Source organism: Pseudorasbora parva, chromosome 4, assembly GCF_024679245.1.
Source record: "Pseudorasbora parva isolate DD20220531a chromosome 4, ASM2467924v1, whole genome shotgun sequence".
Taxonomy (NCBI): Eukaryota; Metazoa; Chordata; class Actinopteri; order Cypriniformes; family Gobionidae; genus Pseudorasbora; species Pseudorasbora parva.
Window position 1 is genome coordinate 20,454,307 of NC_090175.1, and position 21,790 is coordinate 20,476,096.

At 38.1% G+C, this 21,790-nt stretch overlaps 2 protein-coding genes across 4 annotated transcripts; both read right to left on the minus strand.

Moving 5' to 3' along the window:
- Positions 1–354: 354 nt before the first annotated feature.
- si:ch211-89o9.6 (uncharacterized) lies at positions 355–7,668 on the minus strand. Of its 2 annotated transcripts, none has more exons than XM_067441208.1 (8): positions 7,196–7,668; positions 6,968–7,062; positions 6,420–6,519; positions 6,221–6,321; positions 4,567–4,672; positions 2,943–3,016; positions 2,687–2,777; positions 355–2,498 (listed from the first exon to the last, which is right to left on the minus strand). In XM_067441208.1, the coding sequence occupies exons 1-8, from the start codon at positions 7,479–7,481 to the stop codon at positions 1,600–1,602; spliced, it is 1,752 nt and encodes a 583-aa protein (XP_067297309.1). In that variant the 5' UTR covers positions 7,482–7,668; the 3' UTR covers positions 355–1,599. The 2 variants fall into 2 exon arrangements, with proteins under 2 accessions (XP_067297309.1, XP_067297310.1); XM_067441209.1 differs by having other exon boundaries at positions 356–2,498; positions 4,567–4,669.
- A 1,126-nt stretch (positions 7,669–8,794) lies between these two features.
- dok1a (docking protein 1a) lies at positions 8,795–13,629 on the minus strand. 2 transcript variants are annotated; one of them, XM_067442661.1, is made up of 5 exons: positions 13,478–13,629; positions 12,434–12,733; positions 11,702–11,774; positions 11,121–11,293; positions 8,795–9,894 (listed from the first exon to the last, which is right to left on the minus strand). In XM_067442661.1, exons 1-5 carry the CDS (start codon positions 13,532–13,534, stop codon positions 8,944–8,946), a joined length of 1,554 nt encoding a protein of 517 aa, XP_067298762.1. In that variant the 5' UTR covers positions 13,535–13,629; the 3' UTR covers positions 8,795–8,943. The 2 variants fall into 2 exon arrangements, with proteins under 2 accessions (XP_067298762.1, XP_067298764.1); XM_067442663.1 differs by lacking the exon at positions 13,478–13,629 and adding an exon at positions 12,885–12,970.
- Between the last annotated feature and the right edge of the window lie 8,161 nt (positions 13,630–21,790).

Genomic DNA, 21,790 nt, shown 5'->3' on the forward strand with positions numbered 1-21,790 from the left:
GCTGTTAGTATTACAATTCACGGGCATTCAAAATTAGAACATTGAAGTCAGCGTTAGTCAGTGGTAGTGTTGCAGTCAAGACCACCCAATCTGAGATCAAATCGAGAACTAGACTTTGAGGAATTGAGACCAAGACCAAGACCAAGGCAGAGCGAGACCACCACTCTTTAAATGAATAAAGATCCACATTACCGTCTGAGAAATGACTTAATATTAATATATATTACTATAATGCCTATTAATACAGGTGCTGGTCATATAATTAGAATATCATCAAAACGTTTTGTTTCTGGAAAAAAAAGATATTTTTCCATTCTATTTATTCATGTATTCATCTATATCAGTACACAGACTGATACATTAGAAATGTTTATTTCTTTTAATTTTGATGATTATAACACACCTAAGGGAAATCCCAAATTCAGTATCTCAGAAATTTATAATATTAGTTAAGACCAATACAAATAAAGGATTTTTAGGAATCTTGGCCAACTGAAAAGTATGAACATGTACAGCATGTACGTGCTTGGACACAGAGCTTTGTGAACAGCCAGCCTCTTTTGCAATGACCTTTTGTGAGAACTAGACAGAAATCATTTAAAGGCCTTTGCAGGTGTTTTGAGTTCATTAGCTGATTAGAGTGTGGCACCAGGTGTCTTCAATATTGAACCTTTTCACAATATTCTAATTTTCTGAGATACTGAATTTGGGATTTTTCATAGTTGTCAGTTATAATCATCAAAATGAAAAGAAATAAACATTTAAAACACATCACTCTGTGTGTAATGAATGAACATAATATACAAGTTTCACTTTTTGAATGGAATTAGTGAAATAAATCACATTTTTGATGATATTCTAATCATATCACCAGCACCTTTATAATTACAATAAGACACAATATAGAGCTGTTACCAATTAAATTAAATCCTTACCAACAAAATGCATACTTGCACTGCAGAGGTGGCACAGAAGATGCAACTGAATCGGTACATTTCAAATGCATAATGTAGAGGATAATGTTTGTATAAAAGCAATATTATGTTTGCAGTCATGCTCAAATATGTGAAACCAGCTCTCTTGCTCTTGTGCTACTGCTTAATTATATCACGTTATAACATAAAAATATCCAGATCTCTTACATATATTTTTTTCCCAACAATATCTTGAATTTTGAGAGCATGTATATTCATTTTGGTGAATTTTTGACAGAATCCCTCATTAAGTTCTGAACCAGGACACTGAATAAATCAAGTTATTGATTGCATCTGAAGCAGTATGTTTTACATCCAATCACATTAATGATGTTAATAAATAAATCAGACAAGGATTTTAGTAATATCCCAGCAGTTGTGGTCTTGAAAAATATCTCTAGTCCTCAAATCTGAGGCCGAGACAAGAATGAGTGCAAATGTGGAGAAGACCTTCAAAAAATGGTCTTAAGACCGGTCTTGAGTATTACAACACTAGTCACTGGTAAACACCTACACATCTTAATCTTTATTCCAGGAATAGTATAATGACTCCTTTGATATTCAGAAGACCAATGGATTCATAAGAAGGCATAAGTTGGAAGCACTGCATTGTCATCAGATATGTTTATATATATCCGACTCCTCCACAGGAGGCCGACTGCTGATGTGTCTTGAGGTTGCAGATCCAGGCGAAACGTTTCCCACAGCGGGAACAGATGAAGGGTTTCTCTCCTGTGTGAACTCTTTGGTGTTTCTTCAGGTTGCCTGCCTCTGTGAACAGCTTCCCACATGTATCGCACTTAAAGGGCCTCTCCCCTGTATGCACTCGCTGGTGTGCCACGACATTGGACAGCCCGGGGAATGCCTTTCCACAGAACTTACAAACGTAACCTTTCCGCCTACCTTTGTCCATGTGCTTTGGTAGATGCAGGCCAGCAAAAGAAGGCCCAGGCTGAGTTAAGTTGGACATCATTTGGGGAATCACAGTGAAATATGAGGGGTTTGTTTTACTTGCGCTCTCTGTCCGAATCGTTTCAGGTCTACTGACGGGGCCTGATGCCTCAGTATGGCTTTGCCTCAAAATGGCAGCCTGATTCCACCTTTCCTCTTCTCTCATAGGTCCCTGTGCTGCACTTGCATTTCTAACATCATGTGTTTGGGTAGATGGCGCTCCATCCCATTCACCTTTGGAGCTTCTAACAGATGATACAGTGTCTGACTGAACCAGCATACAGTCTTGATCCTGGTCCGATTCTGTGTATGAGCAGGATGGGTGTGTGGGCCAGTGTGTAAAGCTGGTTTTAAGCTCTGCAGGTCTATCAAACAAGCAGCCTTTTACTGTCATTTCAGTAGCTGTCTTTTCATGGTTCTTGGGTGAAGTTCTGCTTTTCACCATTCCTTTGTGTACGTGCCCTGAATCTGTGAGAGCAGCCGTTTCTCCTGTTGTTAGACCCTTGCTAGGTTGAACAACAAACTTGTGGTACCTGTGCTGTTGGGAATTACTTGGGCTGGACTCCACAGTACCTAAGTGTAAATGCGTTCAGATATTGTCAGAGCATTTTTAATTTGCTAAATTCAAACTTTTTTTAAATCTATTTCAATCTAAACTTCTTGTCGCTATGTTTACTTTATGATTTGCCTGTACAGCGACCTTGCACTTGGGAAAGATGCTTTAAAAGTAAAACATATGATTGTTATTAATATTTACTCACCCTGTATGTTCATCTGCAGTCCAGTGGATGGAGAAATGTCGGTTTTATGGCTCCTCTCATCATTCAAGTGGGAAAATTCCACCTCAATAGGCTGGAAACAATAAAAAACTACATTTATTTTTCGCTTTTCTCCTAAAATGACTATTCTCTAACTATTTCTCTGCAGCAGTGACGTGATACTTTCCTGTTGGCACTCTTTTTATTGTTGTCCTAGTTTTTTTTTTTTACATTTTAAAAGAACAGTAAATAAACAAACCTCTGTTCCAGGTGCAACTGTGCTTTTGGCTGGTGAGGTAGAAAGTCTTCCACTACAAATGTCTGTATTTGACTCTGTTGACCCAGAGGAAAATAAAATAAATGTTAACCTTCACCCAAAAAAGGACATTTCCTCTGAGTAATGTAAAAGAAGATATCTTAAGAAATGTCTTAATTTATATATAGTAGTATATACAAAAAGCTCACAGGAAAAAAATGTGTACTACAAAATAGTTATACATATTTATTGGTTCTTTCTTGCTTTTGCAAGTGTTCACACTTTCTTTGTATAAACGCCTGGTCAAAAATTATTTTCACATGATTTAGTTTTTGGTAAGCAGTATGTATGTATATATTTACAGACTGATCTCATGAAATGGCAGCATGAAATTTCGGCATAGACATTAATGCGGAATCACACAGCATAGATATACATGCTGAGATGATGTTTGTTTCGGCGTAGACATTCACGCGGAATCACGCGGCATAGACATACACGCATAGCTCAAAATGCGTACAGATAACACGCCACTTGGCTTAAGAAAGTGCCGTGTATGTTTACGCAAAGTCATGATGTCGTGTTGGCATGTATGTATGTATGTGTATATATATATATATATATATCTCAAAAATTATATATCAATTTGTCCAGTGAGGAGCATAAGTTATTGTGAATCACTTGCTTTGCTGCAAATGAAAATGAGAAGGTGAGCCATCAACGCCATCAACAAGATAATCCCCTAATCACTGCATGTAGCATGAGGCAGTATCTGCAACCCAATCAGGTTGCACAGGCAGAGGAGCATAGAGGAGAAACCAGGAAACAGGCCATTAAAACGAGGAGAGCTGGACAGGGATGACAAATGGGCAAGGAGGAAAAAGAGGAGCACTGGCAAAGCCATACAAAATGACCTTCAGCAGGCTACTGGTATGCATGTTTCTGACAAAACTGTCAGAAACAGACTTTATGAGGGTGGCATGAGGGCCCAACGTCCTAGTGGGAGCTGTGCTCACAGCAGTGCACCTTTCCTGGTCTGGGTAGTAATAACCTTGGAGGGTCGTACAGCTTTCCACATGCTAGCCAATGGTTCCCTTACTGCTATTAGGTACGGGGATGAAATCCTCTGAGCCATTGTCAGACCTTACACAGGTGCAGTGGGCCCTGGGTTCCTCCTGTGGCTAGGGTGTTTAGGGATTGATGCCAGTGACTGCCCTCACGTTATACAGATCTAAAGCCAATTGAGAACCTTTGGGACATTTATGTACCAGAGCATTTGAAGCTGTCAAGTATAACCAAAGACTGTCCAGGAACTCATTGATGCCCCGATCCAGGTCTGGGAGGGTATGTATCCCCAAAACGATCCACCATCTCATCAGGAACATGCCTAGACTTTGGCTTTTGGTATGATTTTGAATCCAGTCCTCAGTATGTGGATGATTTTGTTTTCATTGACTGTTGTCACATAATTTTGTTCTAAAATTATAGAATGCATATAAAGATTTTCAAATTAAGTTTTTCATTCATTGAGATCCAATGTGTGAATTAAGGGTTCCCTTAATTTTTTTGAGCAGTATATAAATATTATACCAGGGATTAGATGACTGGTTTTTGGCCCTCTACTCACCATCCTGCACAATTATGACTTGTGTCTGGCTTCTTTCCCACTGGTCATTTAGATCCTCCTTTATCACTATTGTTTCAGGTTCTCCATCTTCCACCTGCCCTTGCTGCTGAACACATGAAACAAGGTTTATGTTACAACATGACCCTGGCTGGCACATGAAACGTAAAGGTTGTGTATACATGTATAACACTTTCCCTGTCTAAATGAGATAGGATTTTCTTATATATTTTTCTGTATATAAAGAATTGTGAGGGTGTGCAGTGTCATAATGTTCATAATATCTAAAGTGATAAATTACAAAGAGCTTTTTATTATTTAAAAAACTAAAGTGGGAAAGTATTTATGCAACTGTTGCACAACAAGAGTATGATTTATTACTATTTAACAAAGGTTGTGTCCTTCAGTCTGGTATGTGGTATATATTTATTTATGTTTTCCCTGTCCTGAAACTACCTGCATGCTGAGCTTATATAACACCAAAAAGAGGCATTGGTCTCCAAAACATACAATGTGTTTTGCTGTTCTTCAAAAACCAAACACAAAATGAGTGCAGAAATGTTTATTTAAACATGTCAAACACTTTTTATATACCAAAAACTGCTTGGAACCATTTCGACTAAGTCGCGTCATTTTTTCTACAGAACACCACAGCACAGAGCTTTACTCTGGAATTGTTGATTATATAGAAACACTCACATCCCTATTGATTTTAAACAATGTAAATCATGTATATAACTTAAATGAAAGTCTTTATGCAGAAAAGATATGATGGTGGTATTATACACACTCATGTTCAGAGATCTTATCAGTAATCAGATGATCATTTATTGACTCCTAGAGAAAGCAGTTCTTCTGCAGTTAACATATCTGGATGGTTCTTCTGCTGGTGGTTTTTGAGGTTCCGTATCCAGGCAAACGTCTGCCCACACTGGGTACAACTATATGGCCGTTCTCCGGTGTGGACTTTCTGGTGCTTTCTCAAGTTTCCTGCCTCTGAGAAGAACTTCCCACAGGTGTTACATTTGAATGGCTTCTCACCTGTGTGAATCCGCTGGTGGATCACCACCTTTTTGGGGCGGTTGAAAACTTTGCCACAGTATGTGCATGCAAAAAGTTTTTCGCGAGGAACTCTGTCATTTCTAGTCCGACCAACTCTTTGTTGGTTAAAATTGATATCTCTGACGTTGTGGTAGCTGTCCATGCCCTGTATTTTTGAAGATGTCGACGCCACTGCTGCAAAGCCACTTGACATCAGCTGCAAGTTGGAGGAAGGCAAGAGGACCATGCTATCCTGATGTTCCTCCCTCCTGTATTGTGGATAAGCAAGTGAAGCCTGGCTTTTCCCTTGTGTTACTTTCCTAGCCCACTCAGAAATCTCGTCCCCCTCCTCCGCAGAGTCAACCTCTATGACCTCTGAACACCGTACAGAGGCCGTGGATTGGCTCTCAGTCAATCTTGCATTGTTCACGTACAAGCAAGATCGCTGCCGCAAGTCTGCATCGTCACTCCCTTGCATTAAATAATCCCTCATAGGACTGGATTTTCCATTCAAATCAAACTTTGCTTCGGCATGTAATTCTATGGGCTCTTGTGATATTCCCTTAACACACTCAAACTCTGGCTCAGATTTTAGCGCAGTGTCAGATCCACTGACCTCCAAAGTCGTTGGCTGCATCCTAGAGACTTGATCATCTTTCATCATCTGAACATCTCCAAAACCAGTCTCTCCAGTCTGTGATGGAGTATTTGTTTCTCCTTAAAGAAGAGAAACAGTGTCAAGTCAAGTTTTAAGATGGTTACTGTTGGGTATCTCTTATGTTTATAATAGGCAGCTTATGTTCTTATCCACTTACCACTATCTCCGATGAACAGCCTCTGTTGTGTTTGGTCCTCCTCAAACATCTCATCCTTTATCAGCACGGTGTCTACTTGTGATATTACTGCATCTTCTGTCTTTTGAAATGAAAGGAAATGTTTAAAAAAATGTATATGTGTATTATAATTATGTAGTGTACATGAAATCATTCCATATCTAGCTATGTGTCTATCTATAATTTGTCTTTATAACAGTTTATCTATTCATCTATCGTTTGTCTAATATTCAACTGAAAGACTGTCTGTCTGTCTGTCTGTCTGTCTATCAATCATTTTATAACAGTTTTATATATATATATATATATATATATATATATATATATATATATATATATATATATATATATATATATATATATATAATTGGTCTATGAGTCTATTTACAGTTTGTTTATATTATAGTTTATCTATCTATTGTTTAATTGCCCATGATAATCAATCTAATTGCTGTAAACATTATTAAATGTCACAACAAAAACGTGCTAGACAAGTGATTGTGGTTATCATAAAGAGATAGCTTACCTACCATACTGTTACTTTCATTTACAGCCTGCTGAGCAGTTGTGTCTGTCCCTCCACCTCTCCACAGTCCCGTGTTAAACTGAGCTCCGAACAGGGCGTCTGGGTGTATGAAAACCGGAGACACGACACGACACAACACAGAGTCATTAAAACACATAAGACTTGATAGGTTATTTGGTGAGACAGATACACTTGACATTAGAATAGCATGCGAAGTGTTATAGCAACACACCGTTAGATTGGTTCCTGTATTTTTCAGACAAAGCGGCGCTCACTTGAACCCGGTTAGCGCGATTCAGTGAACTAATCCTTCTCTCTGCAAACCCTCGTGCCATCTTAAGCTCCAGTATGTGAAGTTTTCTCTTCAACGATTTGTTTTCACGCTGACATTGAGTCATCTGTAAGTTTATAACCGCGTAGTCGTCGTCTACGAGTTTACATATTTCAGCCACCGCTGCATTGGCAAGCACCTCCATAATGGAAGCTAACTGCGTCTGGAAAGCGATGCGATTCGACATGGTAAACTATTAAGCGTTCTACCTTACGCTTCAATAAACGTTCAGTGTTTTGGGAGCGGAATAAAAATAATTTAAAACTTCGAAATCTAAATAAATGTCTTCAAAACATCGTGATAACCACAGTCAGTTGCTCGGGTTTGGTTTGATATCGTTCAGCACTTCCGGTCAGTAGTAATGACGTAAAAGCCATAAAACTCGTTTTACAGCGCACACAAATTTGCTAAATACATTTGCCGGAAGAATAAAACCGATAATTTTTGGCTGCTCTGTCGGTTATGGTTTGGTTAACATATTTATGTTAGTTTATATTATTCAACAAGAGTGTAGGCTATTTACAGTAAGTTATATTTTATTTTATTTTTGCTATTAAAAATATGAGCCACCTTATTATTTACACTGAAAAATAGTAAAATGATGCTTCACATGGGTTAAAAATAGTAATGGAAAAAAATCTAGATTAGGCTAGGATTTTTTCTTTGCACTTTCCATCAGCACTTCCGGTAAATAGAGACCGTTAAAGAACGTTTTACATGCGTTTGCCGGCCCTGCTGTAATTTTTTCCGTTATGGTTTAGTTCTTTTGGGAAAACACAAAACAGCTTGTTGAGGCTTTAAAAAGGACAGTTCACTGCAAAAAACAAAAAACAAAAAACACACACACACAAGAAAGAAAAGTGTCTCAGACTCAGTAATCTTTTATTGACCCATATTGTTCAAACCCTGTTTTCTGACTGGATCCTTGAATTCCAAATTTCTTTCACTGGTCTGCTGAGATTTTAGCAATGTGTTTGCTCATTTGAAGCCATTCCGTAAAATATGCTGGATTTATCATAAAATAATTAAAGAATAATTAAACCAACGTTTTTTACTGTGTATTTTGAATTTCATATGTAGGCCTACACAATTATGTATATTTACATTAAATGCAAGACTCCGCGATATTTAGTTTCCCCCTAATTTTAATAATCTTTTTTGTTAAAGCATATGTATTGTTTTATACTAATAAACAATCGGTTGGCTATTTTTTTTTTTTGAAAAAAAAGCTAAGATTATTTGTTTATTAACTGTTGTGTTACTTTTATCCCAATGCATTGGGTTAAAATAAACCACAGTTGGGAAGCCACTTTACCAACCATAGTTGGGTTATTTTTAACCCAACATTATTAAATGAGTAATTTTTGTTAATTCACTTTAATTATTTAATTCTCCAAGCAAAAAAAAAAAAAAAATTCAATATATATACTGGATACATTATTATTACACAGAAAAAAATCAAAACAACCTTTTTCATGATGTGCATAAGTGTTGCACAATAAGAACATTTATTTTCAGTCATTATTCCACAACGTCTGGTAGTATGGATTAATAAATTATGAAATCAGTGGGGTGGGGGAGAATACAATCTTAAATATTAAAAATTAAAAGCTACATGTTTGTTAAGACAAACTGTATTACAGACGCAGTTAAATCATTCCAAGGTCCTCAGAGACAACCTCTCGTGTTTGGCTTAGCTTATTTTCTTCGAGAGGAGTTTTGGGCGGTTTGTTAACTTTGCTGTAGATGGGTTGGTTGTCATCAGCCATTTTGCTTTGTTGAGAGTTATGGTTTTGGGATGGCTGTATAAACTCGGGTACACTATAAATGGGCTCCTCACTCCTCTGGTCAAGCTTTTTACTTGAGCGTAGTGTGACATGGTCATACACCTCAGAGTACACCGGTTCTTGCTGCTTATCCTTGTTCAACATCACCTTGGCGGGCTGACAGTCCATCGTGTCAGTAGGGTTGGCTTTGACACAGCTGTTAGGTTTTGGGCGGATGACATCAGCAGGATCAGAATACACTGGTTCTGAATCATCCCTATGATGAGAAGGGAGAGGATCTTTATTTGCAGTATGATGGGATTTGATGAAATCTGTTGGCTGTGATTCATGTCTGCTTAATAAAATTGCAGGATTTGAATACACAGGCTCAATCAAGCTGATACCACCACTAGGATTTAAGGGTGTGCTTTTTGAGGAGCTTATGGAATCGGCAGGGTTTGCATATACCGCTTCGGTTGAGCCAATAGGACTCGTGGGTTTTGTATGTACAGGATTTAAGATGCCATAAATGTTTGGGCTAAGACCACCTGCTGGATCAGGGTACAAGGGCACGTTCGCGTCTGAAAGCTGAGGGCTGTCGTCGCCCTCTGTGCCAAGCAAAGGAAAACTTTCAGGGCGCTTGGGCAGGGGTGAGCGAGGAGAGCGAGAACGTGGAGAATGTGGTGAGTGCCTCTCTCCAGAAACGGCGAGGCTCTTCTGTTGCTGAATAGCTGACTCAATGAGGCGGAGGATCTCTTCACTCTGCCTGGTCTCAAAGTTAAAGGTTCCAGGGCCGGATTCACAGCGCCTGCCTGCTTCTATAGAAAACACCATCTAGAGAGGAATAGACAATATTTGTATGCAATTTTTATACAAGAATATAATTTCAATGGAAGTTATCTTCAATTACCTTACCACAGTGAAAGTTTAACACACACATTATATATCATTTGATATGATTCTCTAAAATGGCTGGTTTTTGGAATATTTAACATATAATTATAACACATAAAAGTATTAACATATGCTTTATTTTAGTTTATATTATTCAACAAGAGTGTACCCGTATAGTAAATTATACATTTTTGTTTTGCTTTTAGTAAAAATATGAGCCACATTTGGACTGGGTAAACCCGGCGATTTGATTTCTCCTGGCAACTCAGTCTGAAAACCTGTACATTTATTTCTACTACTTCTGTTAAATTTTTGCAGGAACCAATCACAGACTGGCTTATCCACCTGGCACGCTATTGGCGGGTTTAACACGATGATAGATAGAGAAGCGATGGGTCTGATTGGTTGAAGGACTATCCAATTGCATACAGAGTTATTTGAATTATGCTCATTTATCACACCTCTTCTGCAGTAGAAAATACAGAGCAGACTCCCCAGACTCCAATGTTCAATCTTAAAATAAGCTTGGTCTGGTGATAGCCAGAAAAGAGCCACCTTATTATTTACACTGCAAAATAGTACAAAAGACGCTTCACATGGGTTAAAAAAAATTTTTTAGAAGAGGTAAGAGGATGTTTTTTTGCATTTCATATTATTTCCATCAGGAGTTTTGCGAACAAACACACTGTCAGAAAAAAAGGTACATTTCTGTCACTGGGGCGGTACTAATATGTACCTTTAAGGTTCTACTATGTACCTTAAAGGTACTAATTTGCACTCTTAAAGTACTAATATGTACCTTTTATGGTACTAATACGTACCATTTAGGGGTGAGTAAGGTACAAAGATGTACCTTTTCACTTTTGTACCTTAGGGTACCGGCCCAGTGACAGCACTGTACCTTTTTTTCTGAGAGTGCACAAATTTTCAACGAAGTGTAATTTAAAGAACCCCATCTCATTTTTCCCCATCACTGTGTCCCTTTAGGGGCTCATTTTATGTATGGTTAAAATATATGTACAATATACAGGAAGCAAAATGTCATCCTGTAGTACTTTTTAGGTTGTCCCACTGCTGCCAGCATTTTGCCATGAATTTATTTAACAGGATATTTTTTTCCACATCATCACAGTCCTGCACTTATCAAGAACATGGTTACGGCTGACCTTATCTCGTCCATAGCGGCGCAGCAGCTTGTATGGCCACTCCATTACTGTCTTCCTGGTCTCCAGATCCTGCAGAACTAGCATGTCTACGCCAGCTTGCAGCCAGTACTGTCCTTTCAGGCCACAACGAACTGAAGACTCATTCTGCAGCGCAACTACTTTGAACCCAGACACTAAAATGAAAGAGATATTGGGAATAGATGAGCAGAACGAATCTTAATCTAAGATTTGTGCGAATCTAAAATGGTTTTAGTGTTGTATGTTGCTCGTTCAAAACAAAACAAAAACCTTAAAGCTAGGGTGACCAAATGTTGTGTTTTCCCAGGACATGTCCTGTTTTAAAGTCCTGTCCTGTCCCTAATATAACAATTTTCTATCCATACAGAGGAGGCATACTTTAAATGTATTGAAATGAATAAGGAATCTTTGGGTATACTCAAGTATCATTTGAGTATCTCATTCCCGAGTGTCCTGGTTTTCGGTAATCAAAATAAGGTCACCCTACTCAAAGCACTCTTATAGGAAGTGGTGAGTCTGGCCTATCAAAAACATATTGTTTTGATACATTTGTGTGTACTCACGTTGTTCTCTGGATATGTAGATCTGATTGTCCTCCATAAGTGGTACCGGCTGTGGAGCACTTTTAGTGTGTTTCTGTAAAAAAATATGAATACCATTATAAACCCAAGCAGACAGGAAGCAGAGTACCCTTCAAATAACTAGTTATATGTGGCCGTAGTGGTCTGTATTTTTCATTGTATTAGGATTTCATGCTTTATTAAACTTAAACATTTTTCCCTGCACGCCTACACTGCTGTTCAAGGTTTGGGGTTGGTAAGATTTGTATGTTTTTGAAAGAAGCCACTAATGCCTTTATTAAATCAAAAATACAATAAACAGTTAGATTGTAAAATATAATTATAGAAAAGCACTATTTAATATATTTAAAATGTAATTTATTTCTGGGATGGCAAAGATGTGTCATCCATAACTCCAGTCTAAGGGGGGGGGGAAAAGCTGTCTCTGGGATGGTACTCTTTAAACCCTTTAAAATTGTACTTATATGTGCACCTTTGATACTAATATGTATCTTTGAGGTAATATGCACAAAAGTGGACCTTTTGAAAGGATACTGTAAAAATGTTAAAGAACAGCATTTAAAAATATATATATATTTTGTAACATTATGAATGTCTTAACTATCACTTGTGAGCATTCTTGCCTAATAAAGGTATTTCTTTAAAACAAAATCAGACTCCAAAATGAATGGTAGTCTATAATATAAACATACTTTAAAAAATCCAAACCCTCACCTGAAAGGCAATGTTACATATTATTTCCACCCATTCTCCACAGCTTTCTTTTTCTGCTGCAAACACCAGCCTCTTGTCTTCTGTCTCCACACAGAAGGCAGCCATGTTTTCCCCTGGACATGCCTCTGCATGAGGAGGCAGCTTGATGACACTCACACAGTCAGCCAGACGAACAACTTTTCTCTCCGGATTCCGTCTGACCACCACAGTTGACCGTTCGTGAATGGCTTCTGATAATTCTAACCTTGCAATGCCATGTCGACTGGCCGGATGAAGGGCCAACCAGTATCGCTTCCACTTCTGTTAATAACAAATCAAATTTTATTATGTATATTTATTATTTTCCTAATGCATTTTATGACAGTTAAAAGACACGTTACATTTCACACAATCCAGTCAGATCTGATGGATATTCATCAGGTGGAACTTGTAATTCAGGTAATAAACACACCTCTTGACTCAGTACTCATTGTAAAAAGGAAAAAATGCTTAAAAAGCACTCCATGATGGAGAAACGGATGTTAGATTACTCACTCAGCCAATCCCTCATTTACCTCACATGTATTGTGTGTAAGGCAGGGCCTGAATGTAGGCTAGAACGTGAAGTGCACTTTCATGAGGGCGTGTTTTTTTTTTTTTTTTTTTTTTTTTTTTGGTCAGTGGAATGTGCCCAAATATGAAAGGGAAGACCAAGATGTGCGCACCAAGTTTCAACTTGTAGTGCAGTAGCATACCAGAACACATTTACACCAGAGTTCATGGCAAAACATGTGAGCTATATAAAAAATAAAAATAAAGTTTCAAGCAAATACCATCAGGCTTGTCAGCCCTGCATTTTCTATCTACATTTTTACAAACCAGACTATCAATATTAAGATTGTAACATCATGGTAAACAGTTTCATAACTATTTTTATGAAGACTATTCAATTTAGATCAGCTCAGAACATTTTGTAGTTTTAGACTAGAGGGTGACAAACAAAAACAAACGTCTGCCTTTTTCAATAGCACAAAATAAATTGTCAAAGTTTCACTGATGTCTTACCTCACCATGTTTCTGACGTTGTAGATAAACTTCACCTTGTTTCCCGCGAATGTCCATGCCTGTTTCCTTAATTTCCGACAGGTCAAATTTTGCTTTAAAAGGTGTATTCTTTCACAGCACAATGTCTGACCTCTTTAAACTGTTAAACCAAGCCTTTTACATGAGTAAGTAGAGTAAGTGCAAATTTAGACTCCTCCTCTTAAAGAAAAAAGAAGACTGTTGGATTTACAGCAATATTCACTTGATAATACCAATATTAGTCCAATATCTTGAACTCCATAGGGCATCTTTACTTTAACTCCACCATAAGCATTCTCTACAGGGAATCAAGTTTAAGTTTTAAACCATTATTTGGAATCATATTCCATGTTATGAAATACAATGATAATTTAAAGTACATATATTAGAACATCTGTGCATAAACAATTTTAATAGGGTATACAATCTCAACTCAACCTCCATTTTTAGAGCATATTTAAAAACAAGAGTGAAAATAAACTGCTTTGCAATACACATTCAATTACAACATAATATACCTTCTTTATACCACAAATATAAAATATCTATATTTAACATTAACTGAAAAGCTGTATTAAATATAATATGAGGCTAATATGGCTGTTGGGTTGGCAGAGGGCAGAAATGCAGAGAGATATGCCTTGCAATATAACTTCAACATATAAAGTGTAGCTTTTAATATTTAAGAGGCCTTGCTATTCCAAAATTATTAAATAATTAGAAAATTGTGAACTTTTGCTAAAGTGTTCTTTTTGATTTTATTATTAATAATATCTGACAGCATTTTAATTTGGTGAAGAAATTGGCCATTTCACTCTGGGCACTTCCTATAATAAATAATAAATAATAATAATAATAAATCCTATGTATCTTGCTTTTAAATTTACTCTCTATCAATCAGACATAATATTGTGTTGGTTCTACTGCCAAAACAGCCTCCTGACCTTTCGGGGCATGTACTCCACTAGAACCATGGAGGTGTGCTGTGGAATCTGGCACCAAGATGTTAGCAGCAGATCCTTTATTTTTTGTAAATTGCAGGTTGGGGCCCCCATGGATCAGACATGTTTGCTCAACACATCGCACAGATACTCGATTGGATTGAGATCTGGGAAATTTGGAGGCCAAGTCAACACCTCAAACTCGTGCTTCTCAAACCATTCCTGAGCCATTTTTGATTTGTGACAGGGCACATTATCCTGCTGAAAGAGGCCCCAGCCACCAGAGAATAATGTTTCCATGAAAGGGTGTACATGGTCTGCAACAATGCTTAGTTAGGTGGTACATGTCAAAGTAACATCCACATGGATGACAGGGCCCAAGGTTTTCCAGCAGAACATTGCTCAAAGCATCACACTGCCTCCGCCGGCTTGCCTTCTTCCCATAGTGCATCCTGGTGCCATGTGTTCCTCAAGCAACGCACACGCACCCGGCCATCCACATAACATAAAAGAGAACATGATTCATCAGACCAGGCCACCTTCTCCCATTGCTGGTTCAGTTCTGATGCTCATATGCTCACACTTGGTGCTTTCGGCAGTGGACAAGGGTCAACAGTGACATCTGACTAGTATGCATCTATGCAGTCCCATACGCAACCAATTGCGATGCACTGTGTATTCTGACACCTTTCTATCAGAACCAGCATTAACTTCTTGAGCAATCTGAGCTACAGTAGCTAATCTGTTCGTTTGATCGGACGACACGGGCCAGCATTCTCTCCCCACGTGTATAAATGAGCCTTGGCCGCCCATGACCTTGTCGCCGGTTCACCACTGTTGCTTCACTTTTAATATACAGGTCCTTCTCAAAAAAATTGCATATTGTGATAAAAGTTCATTATTTTCCATAATGTAATGATAAAAATTAAACTTTTATATATTTAAGATTCATTGCACACCAACTGAAATATTTCAGGTCTTGTATTGTTTTAATACTGATAATTTTGGCATACAGTTCATGAAAACCTTAGAAAAAATTAGCACATTTCATCCGACCAATAAAAGAAAAGTGTTTTTAATTAAAAAAAGTCAACCTTGAAATAATTATGTTCAGTTATGCACTCAATACTTGGTCGGGAATCCTTTTAGAAATGACTGCTTCAATGCGGCGTGGCATGGAGGCGATCAGCCTGTGGCACTGCTGAGGTGTTATGGAGGTCCAGGATGGTTCGATAGCGGCCTTAAAGGGGGGGGGGGGGGGGGGGGGTGAAATGCTGTCTCATGCATACCGAGCTTTTTACATTTGGATTCCCATCCTAAACATAGATAAAGTTTCAAAAACTAAGTTGGACGTTTGATGGAGTATTTCTGTGTCAAAAAAACTCCTTCCGGTTTCTCACAAGTTTCGGAGAGTTTTTTTCGAGTACGGGTCCGCTTGACGTCGACAGAGCGGAATGTCCCTTTATGGACCGTACGGGCTCTTCTCCCGGAAGTGTGCGCGCGTGCGTGACTAGAGCGAGAGAGCAAATGCACGTCCATAAACACTGCTCTCAAGGTGCAGATCCACTCCTCCGTGCAACACTTCTGTCGTGCCCTATGGTCACGCCGCGCTCCACTTTATTCCTATGGGTGACATCAAGCGACTTCAACGCTTCAGCACAGCATTACGGGAAGGCAGCGCTGCATTTGAACCGCTTTGAAGGCAGAAATGACGGGAGGCTTCACAACATCTCGCTTCAGTCGCGTCGCAAAAGTGGATCTCCACGGTCACTGCTGTCAGGACTTCACGAAATCAACAGTTACCAAAGAAGTGTGTTTTTGACGGAGCGGTCCCAGCGATAAAGCTTCACGGTCGTGCTTTGGAAAAAGGCGGTGAGTAAAACTGCTTCAAATGTAAATGTTGTTGGCTATCGTCGCGTAAGTAAACGTCAGTAAACAACACGATTGTGTATAACGTTAGTTAATTTATCAATGGAGCATGCAATCTAAGGTGTGTGTTTAAACACATTTGTTTAGCTGACCAATATAGGTGTCAGTTTGTTTATTGTAAAACCACCCAAACTTAAACCTAGCGTTCTCACAAAGCGTGCTTCTTCATTCAAATGCGCTAACGGTTACTCCATTGTTGTTCTATGTATAACGTTACACTAGTCTAACAAGCAAAACTGTTTTGCTTGCTACTGCTAATGTTTAGTTGCAATAGTCCATAAACCAAATCATGTCCTCATAAACTGCGAGTAAACACACACAAATGTTGACAGGCCACTAAATACAGTACATACCACAGAGACGACGTCCTGCTTCTCGTTGTTGCTTCTCCTGTTCAATTTATTTCAGCCTCCGGATCTGATTCAGGATCATATCTGTATTAGTTGAATCTGATTTAGGGTAACTTGAGGACGTCACCGCTTTGTGCGCACTCGTCATTCTTTAGCTCCGCCCACACGATACGCCTCCAGGCCCTCGTTTTTTTCCGGAAAGACTCGGTACAGCCTATATTTCTTTTATAAATGTAACAAAACTAAAGACTTTTCGGAGATATGAAGGATGCAATACTACTCTATAGGTACTCAAGACTGACATGAGATTGACTGAAACTGAGTGTTTCTTTTCATGATATGCTAATTTTTTTTGGTTTTCATGAGGATTTCATGAGCTGTATGCCAAAATCATCAGTATTAAAACAATAAAAGACCTGAAATGGGTTGGTGTGCAATGAATCTAAAATATATGAAAGTTTCATTTTTATCATTATATTATGGAAAATAATAAACTTATTGATGCTAATTTTTAGAGAAGGACCTGTATGTATGTGTGTGTGTGTGTGTGTGTGTATATATATATATATATATATATATATATATATATATATATATATATATATATATATATATATATTCTCTCCAGAAGTTCAGTGAGGATCTCTGAATGATTCAATGTTGACCTAAGTGACTAATGATGATAAATAGAATCCACCTGTGTGTAATCAAGTCTCTGTATAAATGCACCTGTACTGTGATAGTCTCAGAGGTCCGTTTAAAGCGCAAAGAGCATCATGAAGAACAAGGAACACACCAGGCAGGTCCGAGATACTGTTGTGGAGAAGTTTAAAGCCGGATTTGGATACAAAAAGATTTTCCAAGCTTTAAACATCCAAAGGAGCACTGTGCAAGCGATAATATTGAAATGGAAGGAGTATCAGACCATTGCAAATCTACCAAGACCTGGCCGTCCCTCTAAACTTTCAGCTCATACAAGGAGAAGACTGATCAGAGATGAAGCCAAGAGGCCCATGATCACTCTGGATGAACTGCAGAGATCTACAGCTGAGGTGGGAGACTCTGTCCATAGGACAACAATCAGTCGTATACTGCACAAATCTGGCCTTTATGGAAGAGTGGCAAGAAGAAAGCCATTTCTTAAAGATATCCATAAAAAGTGTTGTTTAAAGATTGCCACAAACCACCTGGGAGACACACCAAACATGTGGAAGAAGGTGCTCTGGTCAGATGAAACCCAAATTGAACTTTTTGGCAACAATGCAAAACGTTATGTTTGGCGTAAAAGCAACACAGCTCATCACCCTGAACACACCATCCCCACTGTCAAACATGGTGGTGGCAGCATCATGGTTTGGGCCTGCTTTCTTCAGCAGGAACAGGGAAGATGGTTAAAATTGATGGGAAGATGGATGGAGCCAAATACAGGACCATTCTGGAAGAAAACCTGATGGAGTCTGCAAAAGACCTGAGACTGGGACGGAGATTTGTCTTCCAACAAGACAATGATCCCTAACATAAAGCAAAATCTACAATGGAATGGTTCAAAAATAAACATATCCAGGTGTTCGAATGGCCAAGTCAAAGTCCAGACCTGAATCCAATCGAGAATCTGTGGAAAGAACTGAAAACTGCTGTTCACAAACACTCTCCATCCAACCTCACTGAGCTTGAGCTGTTCTGCAAGGAGGAATGGGCAAAAATGTAAGTCTCTTGATGTGCAAAACTGATAGAGACATACCCCAAGCGACTTACAGCTGTTATCGCAGCAAAATGTGGTGCTACAAAGTATTAACTTAAGGGGGCCGAATAATTTTTACACGCCCAATTTTTCAGTTTTTGATTGGTTAAAAAAGTTCATTCCACTTCATGATTGTGTCCCACTTGTTGATTCTTCAGAAAAATGTACAGTTTCATATCATGTTTGAAGCATGAAATGTGGCAAAAGGTCACAAAGTTCAAGGGGGCTGAATACTTTTGCAAGGCTCTGTATATATATATATATATATATATACACACACACACATATATATATACACATATATACACACACACACACACATATATATATACTTGTTCAAAATAATAGCAGTACAATGTGACTAACCAGAATAATCAAGGTTTTTAGTATATTTTTTATTGCTAAGTGGCAAACAAGTTACCAGTAGGTTCAGTAGATTCTCAGAAAACAAATGAGACCCAGCATTCATGATATGCACGCTCTTAAGGCTGTGCAATTGGGCAATAAGTTGAATTAGTTGAAAGGGGTGTGTTCAAAAAAATAGCAGTGTGGCATTCAATCACTGAGGTCATCAATTTTGTGAAGAAACAGGTGTGAATCAGGTGGCCCCTATTTAAGGATGAAGCCAACACTTGTTGAACATGCATTTGAAAGCTGAGGAAAATGAGTTGTTCAAGACATTGTTCAGAAGAACAGCGTACTTTGATTAAAAAGTTGATTAGAGAGGGGAAAACCTATAAAGAGGTGCAAAAAATGATAGGCTGTTCAGCTAAAATGATCTCCAATGCCTTAAAATGGAGAGCAAAACCAGAGAGACGTGGAAGAAAACGGAAGACAACCATCAAAATGGATAGAAGAATAACCAGAATGGCAAAGGCTCAGCCAATGATCACCTCCAGGATGATCAAAGACAGTCTGGAGTTACCTGTAAGTACTGTGACAGTTAGAAGACGTCTGTGTGAAGCTAATCTATTTTCAAGAATCCCCCGCAAAGTCCCTCTGTTAAAAAAAAGGCATGTGCAGAAGAGGTTACAATTTGCCAAAGAACACATCAACTGGCCTAAAGGGAAATGGAGGAACATTTTGTGGACTGATGAGAGTAAAATTGTTCTTTTTGGGTCCAAGGGCCACAGGCAGTTTGTGAGACGACCCCCAAACTCTGAATTCAAGCCACAGTACACAGTGAAGACAGTGAAGCATGGAGGTGCAAGCATCATGATATGGGCATGTTTCTCCTACTATGGTGTTGGGCCTATTTATCGCATACCAGGGATCATGGATCAGTTTGCATATGTTAAAATACTTGAAGAGGTCATGTTGCCCTATGCTGAAGAGGACATGCCCTTGAAACGGTTGTTTCAACAAGACAATGACCCAAAACACACTAGTAAACGGGCAAAGTCTTGGTTCCAAACCAACAAAATTAATGTTATGGAGTGGCCAGCCCAATCTCCAGACCTTAATCCAATTGAGAACTTGTGGGGTGATATCAAAAATGCTGTTTCTGAAGCAAAACCAAGAAATGTGAATGAATTGTGGAATGTTGTTAAAGAATCATGGAGTGGAACAGCTGAGAGGTGCCACAAGTTGGTTGACTCCATTCCACACAGATGTCAAGCAGTTTTAAAAAACTGTGGTCATACAACTAAATATTAGTTTAGTGATTCACAGGATTGCTAAATCCCAGAAAAAAAAAATGTTTGTACAAAATAGTTTTGAGTTTGTACAGTCAAAGGTAGACACTGCTATTTTTTTGAACACACCCCTTTCAACTAATTGCCCAATTGCACAGCCTTAAGAGCGTGCATATCATGAATCCTGGGTCTTGTTTGTTTTCTGACAATCTACTGAACCTACTGGTAACTTGTTTGCCACGTAGCAATAAAAAATATACTAAAAACCTTGATTATTCTGGTTAGTCACATTATACTGCTATTATTTTGAACAAGACCGTATATATATATAAATAGGTGCTGAGGTATTTAGCCCCATTGTACCCATTTACTGTATATAACTATATAAATATAACTTCTTTATAACAATCTATGTGAGCATGTTTTCAGAGAGAACAATTAAGATATGAACAATTATATATATTGTAGACACAATACATTAGAATTAAAGCATGCACAAAGTATAGTACTTTTCTTTGATGATCCTTTTGAACACAAAGGAAAATACACAGCTGGCTACAACCTTCCTGTACAGTTTCCAAAGCACATAACTATTTACATGCTTAGACTGGAACCCAGACATAAACTCATGCAGTCACACAGACAAAGTATTATCTAATGTGTGTTGAAGTGAGCAATAGTCTAAAAACACTTGGTCATTCATTCACAAACACATATTTCCCACTATTACTTAATGAAGGATCAAACACATAAACCTGCAATCATCCTCTGACATAAATGAATTATTGCAACAACAATTAAATGCCATAGGATTCTGATAGCTGTAAAGAACCCCAGCAGCATGTCCAGACTCTTGATCAGCACTTCATACAGGTCATTCCTCATAGCTTCAGTTGCACACCACACTAGACTTTCAGTGAAACTTATACTGTAAGGGAAAATTGGACAAAACTTAATGCAGGAAATACAAGATTTTATGTTAAAATAACTACCTGAAAGTATCAGAACATAACTTATGGGACAATGCATCTTGATTTATAAATTCATGGTGAATGACCTTAACAGGAAATTTACAATAACCCATCAACTTAATATTAACAACTTAAAGGTTAAAAAAGGGCAAAGAAACAAGGGATGCAAGAAACCAAAAATATGAGTAAAATATATATATTAAAATCCATGAAAAGAATATGGAATGTTAATATGAAACATTCTTTGCCCATATAAGTCCAAAAAAAAGCCTCGTTACAAAAGGTGGAGCAGTTTTTCTATGACAATGTTTGATTAAGCTGCACATGGCCTTTCTTCTGTCAGCAGTTATACCTGGAATCCATAGTGTGTGCGCTAAGCAAATACATATTAAAATGTAAAGTCATAAATGTAACATTTGCCTTTTGAGTGGCTTTGAACTAATGTTTACAGTAGCCAATCAATGGTGTAAAATTTTCCTGACCCTAGGAAAACCCTCATTTCAATGTGGTCAACAAGAATAGCTACTACAATTTACAATATACTGCATGTGTCCATTAAAAAAAAAAAAAAATGTGACAAATGCCAGCAAATAAACAGTAAATTATTCTGAAAGGAACCATGCATCTGTAGCTGCATGCTTTTTTTTAATTTAATTAAATTTTGCAATAATTTAGCTCACCAACTGATTCATTTAAACCTCGGCAGGCCCAAACCGCCAAGAACAAATA

Excerpts from the sequence above, each read along its gene's own strand:
- si:ch211-89o9.6 (XM_067441208.1), bottom strand. The coding sequence starts at position 7,481 with ATGTCGAATCGCATCGCTTTCCAGACGCAGTTAGCTTCCATTATGGAG. Across the intron at positions 6,520-6,967 it reads TAAATGAAAGTAACAGTATG|ACAGAAGATGCAGTAATATC; the intron begins GTAGGTAAGCTA and ends TCATTTCAAAAG. Across the intron at positions 4,673-6,220 it reads TGCAGCCAACGACTTTGGAG|CAGCAAGGGCAGGTGGAAGA; the intron begins GTCAGTGGATCT and ends TCATGTGTTCAG.
- dok1a (XM_067442661.1), bottom strand. The coding sequence starts at position 13,534 with ATGGACATTCGCGGGAAACAAGGTGAAGTTTATCTACAACGTCAGAAA. Across the intron at positions 11,775-12,433 it reads TATGTAACATTGCCTTTCAG|AAACACACTAAAAGTGCTCC; the intron begins GTGAGGGTTTGG and ends ATTTTTTTACAG. Across the intron at positions 9,895-11,120 it reads GCCGCTATGGACGAGATAAG|ATGGTGTTTTCTATAGAAGC; the intron begins GTCAGCCGTAAC and ends ATTCCTCTCTAG.